Here is a 24,100-nt window from a genome sequence, read left to right on the forward strand (position 1 = left end):
TATGACTATGAGACGTTGTAAACTTTGAATAAAACTGTCCTGGAGTTGTTTTACTGCTGCACATCCTGTTCATATTGTATAGTAGTTTTTATGAATCCATTGATGATCCTTCAGTATCTTGGAACTACTTATTTGGAAGGCGATTGGAGCATTTTTCTTGATGTGTAGCTTTGATATGGAGAGATTGCAAGAGTTCTATCGTCCGAGATAGAACTGGTTTTCATGTAGCAAATTAATCAAGCTAGCTGTGATACCGAGCGTGTCAATTGTGACAGGGGCGCATTGATTCAATTTCGAAGATTTGGCCAATCAGCATTTGTCAAACGTCAGTTTCAAACTTAACTTCGAGAGATATGCAGATTATTATTTGTAATAATCTGCATATCCCACGTCTATGCCCTTGTCCGGAAAAAAGTAGTGGTACAGGGTAGCCGCATTCAAGGGTTAGCGGCCGTGTTTAAGATTAGGTATAAAAAATCCATTTGGATAATTTCAAGTCGGGAACAACAAAAGTAGTTCCAAATTAAACTGTGTCAAAAGATATGATCAGAGGTGCCGCAAGTCACCGAATGCTGTACCTAGAATAATAATAATAATATTCAGTTGGACGAAAATATCTATAGATAGGTAGGCAGAAGGCGGTACTACTGGGAACGGCGAGAACTATTCGCGAGTACATGGGAAATTCAGAGGAACACCGTCTGCGGGTGGAGCAGGAATCCAACCGACAGCAGGGAGCAGAGGAGCAACCCGACCCGACCACCACCACGAACCCGAAAACCTAGAAAGGGCTCCAAAAGAGCTTAATTATTTTGATATCTGAGATATCTGGGTTATCTGAATTTTCCTCTGGAGAGGAGTGTAAAAGCCGCAAAGCTAAAGTCATAATATATTTCGTGCCAGGGAAAAATACATATCTCTTGCACATGTCAAAAGGAACAATATAAAACAATACAATTTGTATACAATGTAGGTACAATACAATTCAAAAACCGTAGTTGGGAAGAAACCAATCGAAAGTCGAATTGTAAGAATTCATCGACATCATAAAAAGCTCTCTCCCAAAGAAAAGACTTCACCCTCCTCTTGAACAACTCAACAGGCAACGTCGCAAAGGAGAGCGGCAACCTATTGTTGCCGCTGTACTTCAGGTAATGCTTTCGGGGCATCGTTTTTTACATTTCAAAAACCATTTTTATTTTTCACTGCGGATGTCAAAATTTTAATTCTGGAAAAGGAACACCATATTGGAAACTTATTTCATTTTCATAATTTAATTGTTAGTGAAAAACTGTAGACGATTGTGGTAATACAATACCTTTCGATATATTTTTTTTCAGAATTGTGGTACGTTTGTGCTGCTTTGTGCCGTTGAAAAAATTATTTTTTGTATACGGTTCTCTTCGAAAAAGTGGTTTTTCACGGCTGATGTGGACATTATATAGGGTTTTTCAACAGGAACTTTGTTTTGTAAATCAAAATAAAACAATAAATTCAGATGAAAATGATTCAAATTCTTATTTTATTCAGAAAAAGATGGTTTGGCAATTATGAATGGAAAATGATATCTAATAAATGTCCACCACGACCACGGTTACAGCGGTGTTAAATCGCATGATCTAGCTAGACATTTAACGGCTGAATTTCGTGAAATTATGCGATCAGAAAATTTGGTTTGCAATAAATCCATTGTTTCGGTAGATGTGTGACTTGTGGCACCGTCTTGTTGAAACCATATATTTGTGATATACATACATATCTTCAACAATAGGCCAAAATTTAGTTGTTAACATCTCTCGATTATGTTGACCAATCTGTAAAACTTTTACAGATCCACCATTTTCATAGTGAATTTTTATTATTTTGAAACTATTTTTGAGTGAAATGGAATTCATTGTAACAATTGCCCAAGTTTCTACTATAGATATGTCAAAAACCTAATGTCAAAACTTTCATGTAGTTCCAGTGGGGCCATAGTGAAAAACAAAGTTCTTGTTGAGAAACCCTATATATACAATGTACCAATTTGCGATATTTAAAATAAACAATTAGAAAAAATTTTAGAACAGCACTTTCCATAGAAAGTGAGAGAGAGAAACATATTTCTCAAAAAATTGTGATACTGATTTTCAAGCAATCTACTGATTTTTCTATAATTTTCATCATCCGAATCTTTAAAGGAAAAATTGAAAGATTTTTTTGAAAATCGTCACTATTATAAAACGAAAAAATAAAAGTGCTTAGATCAATGTTTTTTATTTTCATGTTTTCCAAGAAATAAGAGGTACTGTCGGGATAATTCAAAAACAACAGAGAATATTTAATAATAATAATAACATAACTCAGTAGTGTAGCACAGACTATTTCAGCTGTTAAAAGCAACCTTTTCGAAAAGTGCTGGGTAGCTTTTTTATACATGTTGCAAAATCTTGAAAACCGTGTGGAATTAAAGAAAAATTCAAAAGCTTATAAGGCACAACATAGTCCAATTAAGCAGAATTTTTTTTCGACCATCGAAAAGTGCTGGTCACACATTGAGGGATGGTTATGCTATTGTTCCTCTATATTTATTTTTATATTCAAAATTGTACATAAAAATATATTGTTTTATTTTTGTTGATATGTATGTGAATTAGAGAATTCCGCTAATGCCAAAGGCCAAGGGGGCCCATAGATCTTCTGCGACTAGGGCCTGAAGAAACTGGAAGAAACTGCTTCAATATACAAAACAGGCTAGAGAATATTATTATTTTATATTTATTGGTTTATACACAATGTACACAAACATTACATAAATGAACTTCATCATCTATGCCAATGACCTTTCCAGAGCCGGAACTAGGATTCTGGCGCCTGTGGCGAATTCTCATAATGCGCCCCTAAGAAATTCTCTTTCTTATGTTGATTTGTATTTATCTTTCATAATCGAATACCAAGCTTTTTTGCTCGGAAAAATTTTTCCCATTTTAAAGACATTAATAATAAAAGGAATAATCAAATAATCGAAATAAATGTGATACGAAATAACAATAACATGCATTCAAAATGAACTATAATTTGACTTTTCTTGCTTTGGTTTCTGCAAGAATATCAATGATGTCGTGATTCTTTTTCTTTTCTATTGATGGGACTGCTATGCTAAATAAGTCAGCCTTTCCTGTCCAGTTAAAGACCTTAAATAGGTTTCCACTAATTTCAATCAAGAACGTTAATATGTAGCTGTGGCAGCTGTAGTTACTGATAAAGTCAAGAATATTTTGAGTGGCCACAAATTTGTATGGATCTGAATCGGGACTATACTTCAATGCTTTCTTGTTTAGTTCGCCAAGTAGAAAGCCTTGCAAAAATATTCCCTCGAGGAAGCTGTCTTCAGAAACTTCTGGCAAAACACTGAATCTTTCTTCAAGTTGCAGTGAAATATAGTTCAATACTTGAATGAGGTCCTTTTTCAGCTTATCATTCTAGTCAAAATTAAATATTTCATCATCAGCTTCTCCTCCAGGCTATTTTATTTTTCTTCTCTTTTCCTCTTCTGTAACCTCTATCTGTGATAATTTACAAGCTCTCCAGTTCGAATGATTTCCAGGCTCATATTATATTTTCACTCAATAACTTAGTATATATTATAATAAGAAGAAGTTAAACCCTTAGAAACACAAATGCACGAGCGTTGTCTGCGATAAAAGGAGCTACTGTTGTCTATGTTCTGAAGGAAATACCCCCAATCGGCTATGGTTTTGCGCCCCAATCGGTCTCCGATAGTTTTTTTGTAAGTATGTATATCTCGACATGGCCTTTGTAATCGCGTTGGTTGTTGCGACGCCACATCCGTCAATAGAGACATTCTTTAGAAGGCTGTGGCGACGCATTCTGTTTTCAGACTGATGGTGTGGACTATATCTTAATAATTTATTATTATTAAGTATTTGATTATTATTATCCAGTCCATGCTGTGGACTACGGACGTTTACAGTCCCACCTGTATAGTGTTCGTTTACGTTCAGATTAATTTAATTCACACACATATGTATAACGTGTTTGGCATATTTTTATGATATAATGTTTTGTGTTAAATATTAAATGAAAAATAGTCAATTGGAGAGAATACTGTTTTTTATTATTTTTATTTTGCGCCCCCAGATCGTTAGCGCCCGTGGCGACCGCCTCTCTCGCCACGCCCTCGCTCCGGCTCTGGACCTTTCAAACAATTTAACTTTGGACTGCGTTTGTAACTATGCGAATGATATACCTACTTCTTCTCTAAACATCTCAAATCACTCAGTAGGAACGAAAACGGACAGGTCCCTCAAAGAAGCTGAAACATGGTTCGACCTAACGGTCTTCATTTAAATGTGGAATAAAGTAAAATTTCGAGAATACTGAGGATAGGATCAAGAACTGGATCAAATGACATCAAATGTGCGAAGATTCTTAGAGTAGAAATCCAAGCGAATTTCAAATATAATACTCAGAAGTTATCATCAGTAATATGCCTCTTGAACAGACTGAAAAGATTGACAACCGAAAGTGCCTTAACTTTATATTTTAAATGAGTTCATCATTGACATCATCAAACCCAAGTTATGAGGGTCTTGGCCTACCTTGTACACAGATTTTCAAAATACATTCTATCATGTTTCAAGCTGGATTATTTTTAATAATTTCTAGATCTAGATCTGGAGATTGGGCACATCTTATTCTCCTGGTTGGTCAATTCAAACCAATTGACAAATCGATATACATATAAGTATAAAGTCCACAAAGCCTCCACTCTTTCAGTTCTGTCATCAAAATTTATCTTATTTCAAAGAGAAACTAATATGAAGTATTTGATCAATTGACGCCAGATCCGTCTCTGTCCTATACCTTGTTAAATATTTACAATAGCACTTACCTTACAGAAGGACTAGACAATTACCTGATTAGTTTCATTTTCAAACAATAGTTGTTTGAGTCGATAAGAGACTCCCTGTATTGAAAAAGGCTCGATTACAGGCTCACCATGGCTATGGTCCGTAACCAAACAAATATATTTGCTCGTTATCTCGAGATAGCGGGAAAATGGAACAACCGAGAGAAGGTAGTACTGCTATACCATCACCATCGGCTTTTCTTCGTGGCTTCTTTCCTCCCAGAAGCAGCGGGTCTTGTCTGACATGTGTTCATCTGGTTAAGTCCGCATCCTGCTCGTTGACGAGCAAGTCGTGCGATTTTGGAGAAACAGTGTACGTGAAGGATGTGCGAATTAAATTTTTGTGCTCTTTTTTTGAGGACGACCTTGCTACTTATTGCGGTTCGGTGCGTTTTATGCGAAAAGACAGATTCTGTGGATGTGAATGGACTGAAAGAGACTGAAGAAATTGTGGAACTGATGGTGGACAGTTTAGGGAGAGAATTGAGTAATTCCTCCTTCAGTGAAATTTTAAATTTTTGGGATGAAGGAAGTGAAAGAGATGCGAAAAGTTTGCAAGGTGAGAATTTCTGTCATTTATTTATCTGCGTTGAAAAATATACAGCGTACAAATGAATAGTTGGGAGAAAATTTTAGGGATGATGCTTCGTCAAAAAATATTGTGGGTTTCATGTAAAATTTTTTTTGAGCAGCTCCGTATTTTTTTCTCAGAAATTAGTGAACCAAATTTGAGCAGATATAATATATGGGAGCCAGGAGGAAATGAAAAAAACATTTGGTGTTTCCCTACAATTGCAAGGAGTAGATGAAGCCACCCTAAAATTCTTTTCGCAAGAAACTTTTTTTCTTATTCATATTATACCATTGAAAAATTAATTTTTTATAACAGGATTCGTTTTGAGCAAATAGAGTCTCTTGTGAGTAACTTTTTTGAGAAAAAAATTAGTAGCGTGAGTCCTATAGGCTGGAATTATCTTCGAACTCAAATATACTAAGTAGGCGGATATAAAGCTGACAAGGAAACACAACCAAAATTTTTTTATTGCCTTCTTGCTCCCATAGAATGTCTCCTCAATTTCATTTCTGACAGTTTCCTTTTTAGAGAAATTCAAATATTACTTGCCAGATGCAATCTTTAGGGAGCTGTATCTAGGCAAGGGCTGCTCAAAAAAAATATATGGAAGATTGAAAGACCCACACTATTTTTTGACGAGGAATCACCCCTTAAATTTTTTGGCAACCATTCATTTACATCCTGTATGGTGTACAAAGGCATTTCCACATGAAAAATCATCATACACTTTTAGGCAAAAATCTCAGCAGATAATTGAGATTTACATGAGTGAAAAAAAAGCACAAAATTCAAATCTTCAGTTTTCGGTATTTCATAGAAAAAAACTCGAGCAGGATAAGATCAATTTTTATTTTAAACGTTCTGACCTGGCAGAAGTTGTCCTTACATAGTGATGATGTATATTGTGATGTAAAATTAGAGAACTGAAAAAAAGGTACAATAGTCGGAAAAGTGTTCATTTTGAACTTTTTATTACAAAAAAATTCATCGAATAATACATATTTATACAAATAATATCATGTATATTTTTTCATTTTAAGTCAACATCGACTTTCTCATTGGAGTGCCTCTTAGTGAACAACATTTTTTGTTTTATGTGTTGCGTGAACCGTGAACTAAAAAAATTGAGGGTTTATCGACACAGTTTACATACAGTTGACCGTACGTATGAATTTTCGAGATAAATGCTTCGATTTATTTATTGTCATTGCAAATGCAAACCGCACTGAAAATTGCAGAAGACTAATTGTCTTGTTAACATATATGTAACTTACAAAACTTATATCTATCTAACCATTGAGTATTAATTGAGGTTTGATACTCAATGATCTAACTGAAATTCAAAGTGGATAGAAAATAAAAAGCACAATCGCTATATACAGGCTGTCTCAAATTCGATGTCTAGTCAGAACTTTTCGAAATCGTCAAAATCTCAATTTTTGCTAATAACCCAAAAACGAAGGATCCAAGGAGGCTACGGTTTTCACCATTCTTTGTTTCTCTGAAAAAGAGCTACGAAAGGTGCCATTTGTTGTGCTCTAACTCATATAGGTAGTTTCTGAGATCCCCTCACTAAACATCGTATTTGGGGCACCCTTAAAGGGTGCCCCAAATACGATGTTACGGCTAAACACAGGTGTCAACATAAACTTGAGATTTGCAGACTAAACTTAAGTTTAGCTTTGGGAATATGCTGATGTTGGTTTGTTCTTCCTTTCGCCGGATTAAATTAAATGTAACCACAGCCACTCTGCTAAAAATGTAGACACTAATGGAAAAGAAGCAGAATTATCGAAGATTTTAGGGGCGGCAAATTTTCAGAAATAAAAAGAATTTATGAAAAAAGTGATTACTTATGAAAATAATGAAACAATTAGTACAATGCATTTTTTTTAATTTTACATATTTTTAATACCAGAAAGGCATTCTGTTAAGTAGTTGAGAATGATCATACAAGAGCATAAGAGAATGAGCATACAGAATCTGCGAAATGCGAAACTATTGTTTCTCGATGCATTCTTCTAAGCGAATCCAAAAATCTAAACGTCTCTGATAACAAAACTCGAAACAAACATGCTATTTTGAGTGTGAGTTGTGAGTATACAGGGCGAGTCTTTGACTCGTACAAATATTTCAACATTAGATTCTTGTGATCAAAAGAAACACTGTTCTCCTAGACCATTTTTTCCGATATGACCCTGAAGAAGATATAGCAATTTTAAGTTTCATAATGAAATGGGCAACCCTTCAGAAGAACTAGTTAAATCTGTGACACTACAAATATGTAGATCTTTTTACAAAGAGTTGCATTCGGTCAGAATACCCCATATTTCGAATTTCACAATTTTTTTTTATTTTCGAACATCGAATTACTCGAAAACGGGGCGCATTCATCAGATAAATGAAAAACAGAAATGAGAACTAAAAATAACATTTTTTTATGGTTTTTCAACATCCTGTATCTTTCAAACCGAGCCGATTCGAAGAAAATGGTAAGGGAAAAAAGTGTTTCTTTTGACCTCAAGAATCCGCTGTTATAATAATTGTACGAGTCAAGTAGTATATTTTACTCAAGGGTGTGGAAGAAAATTGTGGACTTAATGTTTATCTTTTACCTTGTTATTATTCATAAATTGACAAGGGAATTAAAATTGAGATATTTTTCTGAAAAAATATAAAACAGCTATTCTTTTTCTTTTTTATTCTTTTAGTGTTATTGATATATTTCAATGAGAATATAATATAAGACGAAAAACTGAATTCAATTTATGTAGGTATAATATATGTAAGTATGTGGAAATGGAGTAGGTACACAGTAGACACAGTGCGGTGTTGCACTATTGTGCTGAAACCCGAACCGGTGCTGACACCGGAATAACAGAGGTGTTAACACCATAGCACCTTGAGATCCGTGATACAATGCAGTCACAGTCCCAGTACTTTCTGCATTCCTGCATCAATTTGTGACATGTTGATGTGGCGCCAGCGGTCCGTAGATCACGGAGTCGGGAGTACGGTCGTCCACAGATGTGCTGATGCTGGACAGGGGTAGTTATTAGATGATACTCACGCCAAAGCACTCTCAACACAGAAGAAGTGAGTTAAGAGGGCCATGCTTACACATACGTTATTAGTCCTATCGGTCGCCCGATAAACACACTCAATAAGAAGAAAAAAATATGAAAATTGGTTGTTCTGAAACAGCGGTGAATATAAAACGACATAATAATTCGAATAATTCAATAAAACTAAAAATTCTTAATTTATGAACTGCATAATGGTTATGATAAATAATTGACTAAATATTGAACTTCATGACATTGTATACTGACAATTTCACGCGTTTATCCCGAAAATTGATCGCATTCTTACTATGAACACAGTGCAGCACATGGATTTGGATTTTCAACGTGATTTTGTATGTACGGGGTGATTCGCTTATCTTGGTAACCTCAGTTTTCTCGAAAGGGGATGAATATTTTTTTATTCTGTTAACTGCGTTTTGTACAAGTCAATGCTGACTTGAGATGCGCGTAAAAATCTGATGAAAAAATAAAGACGGCAGGCGTCGCGGCGCCGTCAATTTTTTCCCAGGAACACCTTTTTTATTATACCATTCGAAATTTGAATTCATTTTAAATTTTTTTTTTAAATAATGATCTGCAGCGTGTTTTATGTTGTTTCTATTCCATTAATTTTTTTTTATATTGTGACGGACAGTAACAAAATGCCTCGATTTGGAGACATAGTTATGATTTTGTTTCTTAAAATCAAAAAGGCTTTGTTCATCGTGGCAACTCGCTTATTTTTCTGCTTTAAATTTTTCTTTATTGTTAGGCAAATTTTTCTCAGTCTGGGATGTTCCGCTTATGATACCTTACTGCATGAATTCGGCGTGCAGCTAGAACGGTTTTGATGGCTTCTACATCTTCAACTTTTTTTAATGCTTTTCAATGCGTTTTTTATATGATGACCAAAAAATTTCTATTAAGCTGACCAACGAAACTGTCACTTCGGAAAAATAATATGTTACAAAGCATCCTCGAATTTAAGAAATAAAATTAAATCCATGTCTCCAAAGGAAGGTATATATGTCACAATACATTAAAAAGTAAGTGGAATAGAATTAACACAAAACAGGCTGCAGATTTCTTACGGTTTTAAATTTAAAAAAAAATTCAGAATGAAATTATCTGTAAAATAACATAATGAAAAATCTATGTTTCTGGGGAAAAAATTGACAGCTCCTCGTATGGGGTCTTAGTTTTTTTCGTCGTATTTTAGGCGCATCTCAGGACAACATTGATTTGTACAAAACGCCGTTTACTGAATAAAAAAATATTTGGCCTTTTCGAAAGTGAATCACCCTATACAGCACTGCAAACAGTGAACATTGTTGACGAGTGACACTAAACGCCAGGCACTGGCGCTAGGGCTAGGTACCGCCACAGCCGTCTATAGAAACCTTATTTAGAAGGCTGTGGAACCGCCCAGTGAGGCAGTGTGCTATCCAGCACATGTGTGTTAGAACAGTGTGCTGATCTATAAACCGGTGCTGATGCTATTGTGTCAGCACACGACAAATTTCGGTGTTACCCATGTCTGTACAAAGTACTCCAAGTGCCAACCAGGCACATCGGAAATATCAAATTTGAGAACGATAATTCCGTAGGAACCAGGGAATCACTCTGAGAAATACATATTTTCATTTCTTTTCACGATGCGCCACATTGTGCAGACCCCTACACACCCATTCATGACTCCCTACTTCTCTAAGGTCTATGAGATTGTTCTTCATGGTAGAATATTTAAGGCTCTGTAGTCATATGTTTCTCTATTCCAGCATGTTTTTTCCAAAAATGAGTCAAGAGTGAATATCACCATTCATCATTGCTGTATCCCGTTACCGAGAATAAATCTACAAAAAGGCTCAAGAACAAAACTATCGGAGCGATCCAACTTATAATTTCTTAGGGCTACTTGCGACTCTGTGCCCTCCTGTGACTAAAGAGACCGAACCGTGATCTGCAGATCACTCCGGGCATGAATAGCCACCAACCAGATCTGGCCACCGCTGTATTCTTCTCGAGTCTCCAACTGTAGACCCTTTAAGACCTCCACTGGGATCTGTCTAACAACTTAGTTGTTTCCAGTTATGATTGACATTAACTGATTTTAGGGATTGATGCAGTATATCCTTAAACCGCTATTATTGGCCTCCTGGTTTCCGAGCTCCTCTGTAAGTTCGACATACAGAGCTATTTTAGGGAGTCTTGTTTCTTGCATCCTCAGAATGTGGCCGCTCCAACTGAGTGATGTCCTCGTTACTTGAGTCTCAATTGTTACACAACTCGCGCGCAGCAAGAATACTTTCGTATTTGAAACTTTGTGGAAGCATCTTATGTGTATTATTTGTGTAGGATGACGTTGTTGCGTTTATTCAAGCTGTTTAATATGTCGCCTGTAGGGTGTGTATTTCGTGTATTTCCGTGTCCAGGTTAGCCTTAGTATTATGAAGCTTCCCAAGTATTTGAACTGCTCGACCAGTTCTAGAGTTTCATCCTCCTGGCTGATATCTGTTTGAAGGCTTTCTGGCGGACTTACCTGGATTTTGGTTTTATCGATATTGAGAGTGACAAACCTAACAGCTTTAACTCAGTTTTTTTCGAGGCATTGAATAATGGGGGACAGATATCGATGTCGTGGATGGAAGTTTTATTGCATAAGTTATCTCATTTTGGTTTCGAGAATAAAACTCTGCTGCCCATATCTTGCTAGTTATCTTATCGTATTCATTGCTATTTTTATAACGTTTATACCTGTTACTGCTATCAACAACATCGGGAATTCCACAAGGATCAAATCTTGGACTTCACCTTTCATTTTGTTTATCAATGACTTTCTGGAATTTAGTTTGTGTGGGCGTCTCTGTTTCGATGATGATTTGAAAATATTCCTGATAATAAAATCCTTATAACATTACATGAATCTTTATCATAAGCTCTTACTTGTTCAGGATTTGTGTTGTGAAAACTGGTGGCAATTGAACATCAGCAAGTGTAAGCTTGTTAATTTTTCGAAAAGGACTGAGACTATTCAGTATATATATATGAGTGTGCAAACTCTGGTCTTAATAGGTGTCACAAGATGAGAGATTTGGGGGTTTTGAAATCACTTGAGTGTTCACAAAAAAAAGTATAAAATCTCTGATTTTTCGAGCCGATAGCGTTTACCGGGAGACTTTCAGACATGGAAAAGATGAAGAGAAATTTTTCCTCTGCAGCTCTGTTCAGTTTCTGAGGAACAATATTGATTACAGCTATTTGCTAGACCTGATCAATTTCAGTATTTCCAGCTTCAATTCGATATATGTTTCCATATTCAATAATTCAATTGTAACTGGGCTCGAACTAACATTCTCCTGAAAGCGCCAGTTAATCATAGGAATGTCAATGTTTCAAAACTTCACCAGTGTATAATAGTAATGAAGGTCCTGATTCAATACATTTCATGGAATCTAAATACAAACCCCTACAACATTAAAAAAATCGAAAAGGCGACCTCCAGTACACTGTATCAAGGGAACTGTTCAATCTAACTCCGTGATTCATTGACAAAAAAAAATGATAAGTACCCAAGCTCATGTCAAATAACAGTATAAATATAGAAGTTGTGTAACCTGCCAAAAGAAACCGTAGTTATTATTATTATTAGCGAAAATTTATTACTATTATTTTATTACTATTAGCGAAAGAAAAAAAAATTGAATATCTCCTACACAGAGTTGCCACTTGCTTATTCATGAGTTTGCTGAATATCTCTACCTCTTAGATGTTTTATGTTACTAACCCCCCCCTCCCCTGATCTGAAAAGATAAATTATTTATACCAGAGATTATAATCTTTGATTTATACGTAACGTAACGTAATATGAAAATGATCGTCGGAATAGCTCTCTGATGTAAATACAGGCTGGGTAATGGTTCCTTAGAATCAAATTATGGACATCACAGCGGAAGGTTTTTTTATTGTAGATGTCTGGAGGAGTTAAATAGTAATATATATATGATAAATAATATTGAGGCATGAAGAGATCTCCTTCTCTCCATGTTTAGCCAATTTACAATCTGCAGAGTATGACTAACCCTATCAGATTTTGTTATATCAAAAATCATTAGCTGCCAGGAGTACTGAAGCTTCTGTACCCGCTTTCTATCAGAGTTGTTCAGACGGGAATATACACAATCATACACAATATGATAGAACTAACGATTCACAGCAGAGTTTTCACATTTTGCTCCAATGTTTTCCTGTTTCTATAAAGCACTCTCAACATGGCATAGGCTTTCTGCAGACAGGCAGAAATATGGTCCGTAAAACGTCAATTTAAAAAAATTTTAAGTCAAAATTTAACTTCGCAATTATGTTGTCGACGAGTGAAGAGGTCTTCCCGGATCGATCCGCGAAATCGGATAATATCAGTGAGAATCTCGAAACAGTTTGTAACCAATGCAGTAGAAGGGTTAAAGAATTTGCTCAATGTAAAAAATGTTATGGAATATTCCATCCGTCGTGTCTTATACAGGCGGCCAACAGAAAAAACGCACCCTGCCAACACGAAGTGTCTGATGAGGGAAGTATCGAGGAGCAGTCCCAGATGAAAACTGAAAATGATGTCCTCAAAATGGAGATTCTGTACCTGAAAGCGCTTTTAGAGGAGTGTCGTAGTAAGTATAAAATTCTTGCTGAAAATAACGAATTACTTCATGAAAAGATTCAATTCCTTCAGAACCAAACAAAAACAAACACACATGAAACAAAAAGTAGTGATAAAACCAAAGGTGATAAATGTGATAATATTGATAGTGGATATGACGTTTATCCGACATCAGGGAATTCCCGTTATAATTCTGCGGTTAAGAAGCGTACGCAAGGAATGCCCACCCTGAGGCAAACGCCACCGGCGCCACCAAGTGTTGTAAATACGATGATAAACTTGAATGACAAATGTTCATCCTCCTATGCAACCGAGGCGAATATAAACAAAGGAGATTCTGAAGATGGTTGGTCTACAGTAAAAGGGAAAAGGCTTAAAAAGAAACCATCTCATAATAAAACTTGTTATGGAACGAAATCTATAGATGACGATAATATGCTAATTCGAGGCGCAACACGTAGGCAATGGATTTATGTCGGAAAAATCGCTGGAAAGGAGGTGTCTGAGGAAGATATGCTATCTTACTTGCAGAATGAGGGTGTGAAGGAGCAAATTGTGGTGAAGAAGCTGAATTGTCAGGGTCAAAACTCTGCATTCAGTATTGGCCTACAAACCAAAGAATCCTACGACAGAGTTTTCAATGAATCCTTCTGGCCCCAAGGAGTATGTCTGAGAGAGTTTTCCTTTGGTGGACAATTTTTTCGGAAGAAACAAACACCTCGAGACAACACAGCACAGTCCTAAAGTCCAACATCTGGCACCGGTACAGGGCACGACAAGAGGAGCAAGACAACCGCTCAAGGAGCCGAATTCAGACACAGAACTTACTTTCCCTACTACAACAGGTGAACACATTCTGATTCTTCAAATAAACGTACAAGGCCTTTCAAACAAACTAGGTAATCTTGAGGTCCTTTTCAACGAAAAAAAGCCTGACATCATCAGTATCGCCGAGCACTGGTGTAACCCTGAAAGTGCTAAAACCATGATCATCCCTGGATATTTGCAAGCAGATCAATATTGTCGTGTCAATAGGTTGCATGGAGGATCAATGATCTACGTGAGAGAGGACTTACCCATCAAGAAACTATACGTCTCACGATATTCTCAGGAGATGGTTTTTGAAGTGTGTGGAACAATAGTGGAGACTGGGGATACTCGATGTGTTGTTCTTAGTGTATACCGACCAGGCACTGGTAATTTCGAATCATTTATAAACTTCATGTCATATACATTGAATCATTGTTCTCGATCGGGTGACATAATATTTGTGTGTGGAGATTTTAATGTTAACTTACTCGAGGATAGTTGTCCTAATCGCAAGTTGTTTATTGATTTACTTGAATGTTACAATTTGCATATTTCATCGCGTGAACCCACTAGAGTATTCACGAATATTAATGGTCACACGAGTGTATCTAAAATTGACTATATATTGTGCAATTTACAATTTCCCAACACTATTGTCGAGGTTTATGAGGCTCACATTGGTGATCACCGGGTTTTTTCATTTCTGTTCCCATTGAGTTTTAGTCCAGTCAGTAGTCCTCAGATCAAACTGGTCAGGAATTTGAGCCCGCAGAACCGGGACAATTTCGCACATTACATGAAAAGTTGTGATTTTCGAGACGTTTACCTCTGTCAAGATGTTGATGAATGCTTTAAGTCATTTTTGTCCCTGATACAAGAAGGTTTTGAAAATTTTTGCCCATTGATGAACTGCACTAGTCTTCCTAGAAGCGACAAGCGGTGGATCACTCCCGAAATAATCATGGCAAAACGAGAACTGAATGATCTATACTGGTTGTATGCTAATCTGAAAAGTCACTCTACCCGCGAGAACTATAGAAAGGCCAAAAGCTCTTACAATTCACTAATAAAAAAGACGAAATTTTGTTATTACCGCGATGTCATCGAAACCTCTGATAACAAAAACAAAACAGTGTGGAGTTTAGTAAATCTCCAAACTGGCCGGAAGTCAAAGAATTGCAAACCCTTTGAGTTAATTATTGATGGTATGTCATATGTCAACCCTGATAATCTGACGTCCATTTTTGCTGAATATTTCTCCTCAGTTACCGAAAAAACTTGCTCAATTATTATGGATCTAACTTGTCGATTTCGTGCACCGTCTCACCAATATTGAACAATAACTTTTTTTTTCAACCTGTTCTGGATAATGAAGTTGTCGATGTGATTAAAAGTCTAAAGAACAAAAAGAGTACAGGGTTTGACTTCATTTCTGCTCGTATATTGAAGATAATAGCGGCTGACATGGCGCCACATTTCGCATACATCATCAATTTTTCTATAAGCTCGGGTGTTTTCCCTAATCTTTTGAAGAAAGCTATTGTTTTACCTGTCCATAAGAAAAATGATGTGCATGACATTGCTCACTATAGGCCTATTTCTATTCTCAGTGTGTTTTCTAAAGTTTTCGAAAGAATTGTTTTTAACAGAATGATTAACTTTATTGATAAGTATAATATACTAGATACTGCACAACACGGGTTCAGGACTGGTCGCTCAACTCACACGGCGGCCCTATTTTTTGTCGAGTACGTCCACGAATGCCTCGATGGGGACTTGTTCGTCGCCGGGTTGTTTTTCGATTTATCCCGAGCTTTCGATAGCCTTTCTTTCGAGTTCTTGATCGATAAATGCTACAACATTGGATTCAGGGGTATATTTTCAACCTGGATTCGAAGTTATCTTGAAGGAAGAACTATATCTGTCAGGGTTCACAACTCATTTTCACGAGAGCGTAGCGTTAATTCGGGCGTTCCCCAGGGATCTGTGCTGGGACCACTTCTATTTTTATTGTTTATTAACGATCTGCCTGTGAATCTGAGAAAAATGTTTATTTTGATAACGGGTATCCCTGATATCCATCTTCTCCTCGGAAAACTGAGATTGATATTGTTCGCCGATGATACTTCGGTGGTGATTAGTGCAGGTTCCTTTGAGGAATTACAGGCGTTATGTCAGCTGCTGGTGCACTGTTTTGTAGATTGGTGCAGACAAAATAATATTATGATTAATATTAATAAGACGGAGTTCATTCATTTTCAAAATCGGAGTAATGATCTGAATAGGATGACATTGCGGTACTCGGATAATGTGATACAAGCTGGAAGCCATGCAAAATTTCTCGGGATTCATTTAGACGAAAACCTAAGGTGGAGCTTACATGTAGATGATGTCTGCAAGAAACTTAATAGTTCATCCTACGCGATCAGTAGAATAAAAGATGTTGTTCCTCTGCAATCACTAATGAATGTCTACTATAGTCTTGTTTACAGTCATATCTCTTATAATATTATGCTATGGGGGAACTCAACGGACGTTGGTAGAGTTTCCATAACCCAAAAGAGGATTATACGTATGATGTTCAGTATTGCACCTCGCAGTTCTTGTAAACCGGTTTTCAAGAGGAACAATATTTTGACTGTCGCTTCCATATTCATTCTCAAGTGCCTGGTATATGCCAAAGAAAATGAAAACCATCTGACGAAGCTGTCTGCTTTTCACAATTACAACACCCGAAATAAAACAGTGCTGTCATTTCCAAAACACAGAACATCTAAGTACCAGATGTCACCATCTTATCAATGCATTAAGCTTTTTAATAATCTTCCTGCGAATATAAGATCTCTTAGTCTGAAGAATTTCAAGAAAGTGGTCAAAGAATTGCTCTTAAAGAATTGTTATTACTCGGTTAGTGAATATTTATGTGATCAATTGTAATGGTCTGATTTCTGTGACTTGTCCTATACATTGTTTGATGTCTAACAGGATCAATAAATTATTATTATTATTATTATTATTATTATTAACCAAACAAATCTTCAACTCGGTCGCAAAATCTAACAATATCAGATATCGATATTTTCATTCAAAAATTTAATCCTCTCTCCTCTCCTTCCACATAAGATGGCAACGATCTTATCCTTATTAAGCTGCAGACAATGTTTGGAAGATATATCATTAATGATGTTTAGATCGAAGTTTAGGGCAGAAAAGGCCCTAACGCTTCTTGCGCGTGATCGAATCGCGAGTCCTTCCAGAAGTCCAGACTTGACTCCTTGTGATTTCTTGTAGAGTTGTGTTTACACCAATAGGCCACGCAGGGTAGATCAGTAGTTAAAGGAAAATATCCTTGGGAAAATTCGTTGACAGCCGATGATTTCGAAGTTAAAGGCATAAAATTAAAGAAAATAAAAACTATTAAGCAACCAGACCATCAAAACTTTATTTGAGAGCGATATACTTATGTACTAGTTTTTTTATTGGGGTCAAGAAGCCATTAGTAGTATAAGTACGTGGATGGATGCCCTGTCTGGTTTAAGATTGACCAAAGACAAGAAGCTCCTTACTCCCGTCATTTCCACATTTTTTCTACTTCATTCAATAGGCAATGCAAAATTTTGTGACGAGTGTAAACATTTGTGGAATGTAGTTGACACAATAAAGCATCTATCTTTTCTTTTATGCCTACGTGTCGTATGAAATTATGTCCGCTCTGAAATGGCCTGAATTACTTTTACTACGGTATCTACCTATCACTTTTGCAGATCATGTGACTAGTTCTGATTATTAACGCCTTTTCTTATACAAAAACTATGTACGAGTAACAGCTATCAAAATTTATTCTGAATAATCTTCAGTTCAATGAAATAATTACTTCAGAAGCTTTTTCATGCTTTAGTTACAGGAAGTTATAGGAAATTGAAGGAAAAGTTTTCGAGAAAATGAACGAAAATGAACTAAGTAATGAATTTTTTATGATTGGGTTTTACGAAATGATCAGTGAATGATGGATAATGAGAATACTAACCATAAATCAAAAAAGTGTTAAAATGGGAATGAGTTCTAATGTAACAAAAAACCATAGAAACAACGTACGAGTAGAAACGAATCATTAACTGTAAAATTTTAAATTTTTGATGCAAAGTGAAAAGAAGATTGTACAAGCTTAGCATAGTTTTAGTTTCAAATTCTAAAGTCTATGATGTAACATGCAAAAATTATCAAAATTAGAAGAAAGTGATATCATTTGAAAATAAAAGTTATTTTACTCTGAATTCCTAGAGAATTATTGCAGCTCCTGAAAATATCGAAATCATGGACCGGAACAGTAAAAAAATTTTTCGACTACTTTTCTCAAGAGAAATGATTCTCGGAATTTTTGTTGGATGACTTATTGTAGTTAAAGGAAATATCAGCAGATGATGAATGTGAAATTTATATTCTTATCTCTATTCTTAAAAAAAAATATAAAAAATTTTTTTGAGCTATTTTCATTCCAATTATTTTATTAAAATGTAAAAACTATCCTGAGAATTCTGATCGTTAAAAAATTTGGAAAAACATTTGAGGCTATATTTTAATCTTTTTGTGACCGTTCGCACTCTGTTTAAATTCTATTCGATTTTTTCCCGCCACTAACTTATGTTAATAGAATGAAAAAATATATATTCCAATTGCATCTAATTGAATTTTTATGCATACAACTCCCCTCTTATAATCCAAAATTTCACAATCCATGATGGTTTTTTGTTACAGTATACTCTTTATTGATTTATGGTATTATTTTCAGAAACTCCAAACGACCCTTCCCCTATCGTTGAATCGAAATCATCGAGAAAAGACTCGAAATTTGGTAACGTGGGCGGAGGGGGCCATGGTGGAGCTGCAGGGGGGCAAAAGAAACGCAAGGGCCAGAAGAAACAACAGAGTTTGGTGAAAAGAATCATGCCACTAATGTTTATACCTTTCATGATATCTACAGCGATCATACCTTTGATGATTTTCGTAATAAAGTTGCTGTTCATGAAAGCCGCCATAGTGGCTAAGGTGGCTGTAACACTTGGTCTTATCAGTTTCTTCAAGAGAAGAACCAGTGGAGGTGGAGTTTATAATTACAACGCATGGAAAATGAGATAAGTAAGGATGCAGGCTTTTTGTTTGAATGAAAAATACTTCAATATGATTCCAAATATCGTCCAGCATCAAGATATCTTAGAATGATATTTGATATGGAATATCTATTTCACAGAGATTCAAAGGATCGAATACGTTTCCAACTTTTTTACTGTTGCCCTAAGTGTTCAGATTCGCGAAGGGTAATAAGAACTTACTGGTATTTCCAGAATTATCGTGCCCGAAGCTTCCGTTAATTCCTTATATTATATTATTATATGAGTTTTATAGAGTGCGATCCCACTAAAACTTAATACCTCGATTTTCTGGCTTCAAAATAAAAATGTGGAAAATCTCTCGGACTGATTCGAAGGGGAACAACTTTTCCACTTTTTTCATCCTTTAACCCCCTATCAGGGGTGAGCGCAATCGCTGGGTTTTAAATAGGGGTAACGGGTTTTACAATAACTAATTTTGAAGATTGTATAGATTACTATCTGATTCTAAAATTTCGCTTCAAAATATCCATCAGTAACAGCGAAAATAGTGAAAGAGCCAATGTGGAATTTATGTCGAGAATAATATTGGTATCCGACATATTTCAAAGATATTTAGTATGCTCCAATCACTTTTATTTTAGCAGTCGGTTGGCCATGGAAATTTGACACATTTCACTCTGTATAGTACGAAAATGTGGGGTAATGACGCTTGTCAAAACATTTTTGGGTTTTAAATCAACGCTATGTTGCCCGTTCTACGTAAAAGTTTCTGTTATTACGTATTTTATCACAATTTCGAATCTCTTCGGAAAATATGTGACGAACATAATTGAAGTTTATACAAACTGATTGAAGGCATACTAAATCCAGTTATTTGCATTGCAAATACAAGAGATCAGTATAATATCATAATATGCACTAGCTTGAGGAGAGTTAATGTTCGTTATCTTCTTTGACTAAAGTTTGAATATGTTACATCAGTTGTAGATTTCAAAAATATCAACCCGAAGATGAAATACAAATGTTGCAGTGGTTGGGAATGGGTATCACCTGAAGGTATTAACAGATAATTACAAGAATGTTAAATTCTTCAACAAAAATCATTTTGCATCAATAAAAGTAAAAGGAATTAAAGGAAGTTTCAATCAAGATGAACTTCACCTTTGAACAAAAATTTCACATAAATAAACAATTAGCAGGACAACTGGCGCGTTCATCTTAATGCATTGATATAATAATGTAACCAGTCCGGCCCTTGCGGTCGGACCTTTCGAGAACCAGAGCGGTCGAGAGCTTCTAGTCTAGAATAACCGCGAAGGTACCTGAATGTTTCCGGCGCCTATATAAGCCGAGCGGAGGAGCAGGTAGGCAAGCACAAGTACAAGTACAGTAACAGTGCAAGCGACTAGTGGAAATAAACAAGAGTGGAAATAAATAGTAGTGTGATAGTTAGTTTGTGAGTTGTAAGTGTATTAAGTGTAAATAAATAATTTTAATAAGTTGGACGTTTTAATTAAGCGAAGAAAACGTTACATTGGTGTCAAGTGTGCGGTTCAACATCGCTCGAATTAAATAAATATTTTCGGTTATTTGTTAATGCCAGTGACCACAAGATTGCAGAACGCAATGGAGACTCAATCGGTAATGGACTTTTTGAGTAAGATGAACGAAAGAATGGAAGAAAATTCTCGAAAATTGAATGAGAAAATGGACGAGAACTCTTGTAAGTTGAATGAGAAAATGGATGAGAACTCATGTAAGTTGAATGAACAAATGGAAGAAAATTCCAGAAAATTAAATGAGAAAATTGATGAGAAATTGAATGAGAAAATGGACCAGATTAGGGAAAATTGTAACGATGTGGTGAGTCAACTATCAGATAAATTGGATGAGAAACTGGAAACCATAAATAAAAAATTCGATAAAGTGGACGAGAGATTCGATATAGTGAGTGGAAAATTTGACGAAGTTGATGAAAAGTTTGACAAGGTTAACGGCAAGTTTGAAGAAATGGCAGGAATAATTGAACATCATTCCAAGTTGATAGATTCCTTGAAAAGAATGTCAAACAGAACCGATTTTCTGGCTTCAACACCCTACAGCACAGCGAAAGCGGAAAATGACGGCGAAGGTAGTAGAATGAAGATCAAGCCTCCAACTTTTGATGGAAAAATACCCTGGTCGACATATCAAAAACAGTTTGAAGCTGCTGCCCTGGTGAACAATTGGAACGACAACGAAAAAGCCACGGCATTAATTATAGCTCTACGAGGAGAGGCGCTCAACATTCTGCAGACGATCCTGGAGAGTCAACAAGCCTGTTACGAAGTTCTTACATCGAAACTTCAGATGAGATATGGTGATGCTCATCTACAACAAGTATACCATGCACAAATAAAGAACAGAGTGCAGAAAACAGGGGAAAATCTCCAGGAGTTTGAAGCTGATGTGGCGAGATTAGTCAGGCTGGCTTATCCATCTGCTCCAGATAGCTTCCTGGAACAGCTATCAATCCAGACATTCGTGGATGGGATAAAGGATAGCGAAATACAACAAGCCCTGAGACTAGCACGCCCTAAGACGGTAGATGATGCCTTAGCCCGGGCTTTGGAAATCGAAGCAGCGAAGCAAGCGTCGCATAGGGGACACCTTCGTGTAAGACAAGAGCAAGAAACAGATCGATCTGTTGAGGAGATTGTCAGAGAAAAAGTCCGCAGAATATTGCTTGCTAGGAAAAAGGATGCTGTGTGCTGGAACTGCAACAAAAGGAGGCATTTCAAGCAAAATCGTCCAGAATTTGAACGGGCTACAGCTGGGAAAATAAAAGGAGTCGCTGTGGTAGACAATGGCTCGACCAAAACCATTGAGTGTCTCCAGAATTCCAGCCATTGTTCGCGCCTGGAAGAAAAGATCGATTTAAGGCGAACCACCGTAATCGAAGACGACTGGCTACCTGAAGAAATTCAAAGAGCACAAGAGGAAGATAACGACTTGAAAGTAATCCTGAGTTGGAAGAAGAGCGGTAGACGACCTACTTGGGAAGAAGTATCCAGACTGAGCCAGAATGTAAAGTCGTATTGGGCACAATGGGAAACATTGAAGATTGATGGAGGTCTTCTGAAACGTTGTTGGGTAAATGAAGATGGAACTGAGCAGAGACTTCAGTTGATTGTGCCAAAGAGCCGTGTGACAGACATTCTGACCAGACTACATAATGGAACTTCAGGTGGACATTTCGGGATAACCAAGACGTTAGAAAAAGTAAGGCAGCGATTCTATTGGCCAAATTGTAAGAGGGACGTTAAAGATTGGTGTAGAAGATGCAAGGTTTGCGCTGCTGCTAACGGACCTTATGGTAAAGGAAAAGCACCAATGAGGCAATATAACGTCGGATCCCCCATGGAACGAGTAGCTATCGACATCGCTGGCCCCTTTCCCGAAACAGTCCATGGAAACAAGTACATTTTGGTAGCGATGGACTATTTCACGAAATGGGTGGAAGCCTACGGTATTCCTAATCAAGAGGCAAATACGGTAGCTGATAAATTGGTCAGAGAATTCTTCTGCAGATTTGGAATACCTCTGGAGCTGCATTGTGATCAAGGCCGAAATTTTGAGTCGAAGTTATTCCAAGAAGTATGCAGCAAATTGGGGATTCATAAAACAAGGACTACACCTCTTCATCCACAATCAGACGGCATGGTCGAACGAATGAATCGGACCATGGGAAAACATCTAGCCAAAGTAGGTTCTGATCACCAGCGGGATTGGGATGAATATTTACATCTATTCACCATGGCATATAGATCTTCGGTTCAAGAATCTACCAAGGAAACTCCAGCCAGTATAATGTTCGGCCGAGAAATAAGGCTGCCTTGCGACTTAGAGTTTGGATGTAAGCCTGGAGAAGACGTAGCTGGGGAGGACTACGTTAGTAAATTAAGGAACAAGCTCGATTACATTCATGACAAGGTACGCAATCAAATGCAGCAAGCAAGTGACCGAATGAAAATGCGCTACGACATCAAGGCTATTGAAGGTGGATTCACCACTGGAGATCTGGTGTGGCTACATAATCCACAAAGGAGGAAAGGTTTTTCACCTAAGCTGCAGAGACAGTGGGAGGGACCGTATGAAATAATCAAGAGGATAAATGATGTACTTTACCGGATAAGGAAGCTCCCCAGAGGAAAACCAAAGGTTGTCCATTTCAACCGATTAGCCCCGTACGCGCAGGACAAAGAAGAGGTACGACTTGTGGAAGCCCCGATGCAAGGTAGCAGCGATTACCAGAAGTTTATGGATTGTTATGGTGAGATACACGTTGCACGGTTCGGCGTTACACAGGAAGTACATCAAGATCTCTTTACCGTGTCTGAGGAATACTCTCTCGCTCATTGCGTAGCGGAGGACCTTCGTATGAGCAAAGGAATAGCCAGAGTATTCAGAAATAAATTTGGACGTCAGGAACAACTATTGCGACAGCAGCCAAGAATCGGGAAAGTTTTGAAATTGAAGGCTGAATGTCGGTTCATTTATTACTTAGTCACAAAGCAACATTCCTATCAGAAGCCAACCTATCAGAATCTATGGACGGCACTGCATAGCTTGAAAGAAGACCTTCAACGCTTTGGGGTTAGGAAATTAGCTGTTCCCAAGCTCGGTTGTGGATTGGACCAGCTAAATTGGCGAGTTGTGCGAAGCATGCTGGAGGTGGTATTTCAGGGGACTGGTATACGGATCCTGGTGTGCAGTTTCAACCCAAAGCAGGCCAGGGAGCCTGGAAAAACAGTGGAGTGCTACTTCCATCAGAATGGCTACTGTAGGAATGGTGATGAGTGCAGATTTCGCCACGGTCCTCGGAGAAATTCACTAAATCTGTTCTGGGACAGAACAGGCTTAAGGAGGGGACAGTGTAACCAGTCCGGCCCTTGCGGTCGGACCTTTCGAGAACCAGGGCGGTCGAGAGCTTCTAGT

At 37.0% G+C, this 24,100-nt stretch overlaps 1 protein-coding gene across 2 annotated transcripts in view; it reads left to right on the forward strand.

Moving 5' to 3' along the window:
• The first annotated feature begins 4,876 nt into the window (after window positions 1-4,876).
• Window positions 4,877-24,100, forward strand: part of LOC123319437 — a 38,739-nt gene continuing 19,515 nt past the window's right edge. Inside the window, exons 1-2 of one of the 2 annotated variants that reach the window (XM_044906412.1) lie at window positions 5,336-5,471; window positions 18,802-19,148. In XM_044906412.1, coding sequence (XP_044762347.1) covers window positions 19,133-19,148 — 16 coding nt within the window. In that variant the 5' untranslated portion in view covers window positions 5,336-5,471; window positions 18,802-19,132. Of the gene's footprint in view, window positions 5,472-18,801; window positions 19,149-24,100 lie in introns of both variants that reach the window. The other variant, XM_044906411.1, reaches the window with a different exon arrangement.

The sequence above is a fragment of the Coccinella septempunctata genome, chromosome 8, assembly GCF_907165205.1.
Source record: "Coccinella septempunctata chromosome 8, icCocSept1.1, whole genome shotgun sequence".
Taxonomy (NCBI): Eukaryota; Metazoa; Arthropoda; class Insecta; order Coleoptera; family Coccinellidae; genus Coccinella; species Coccinella septempunctata.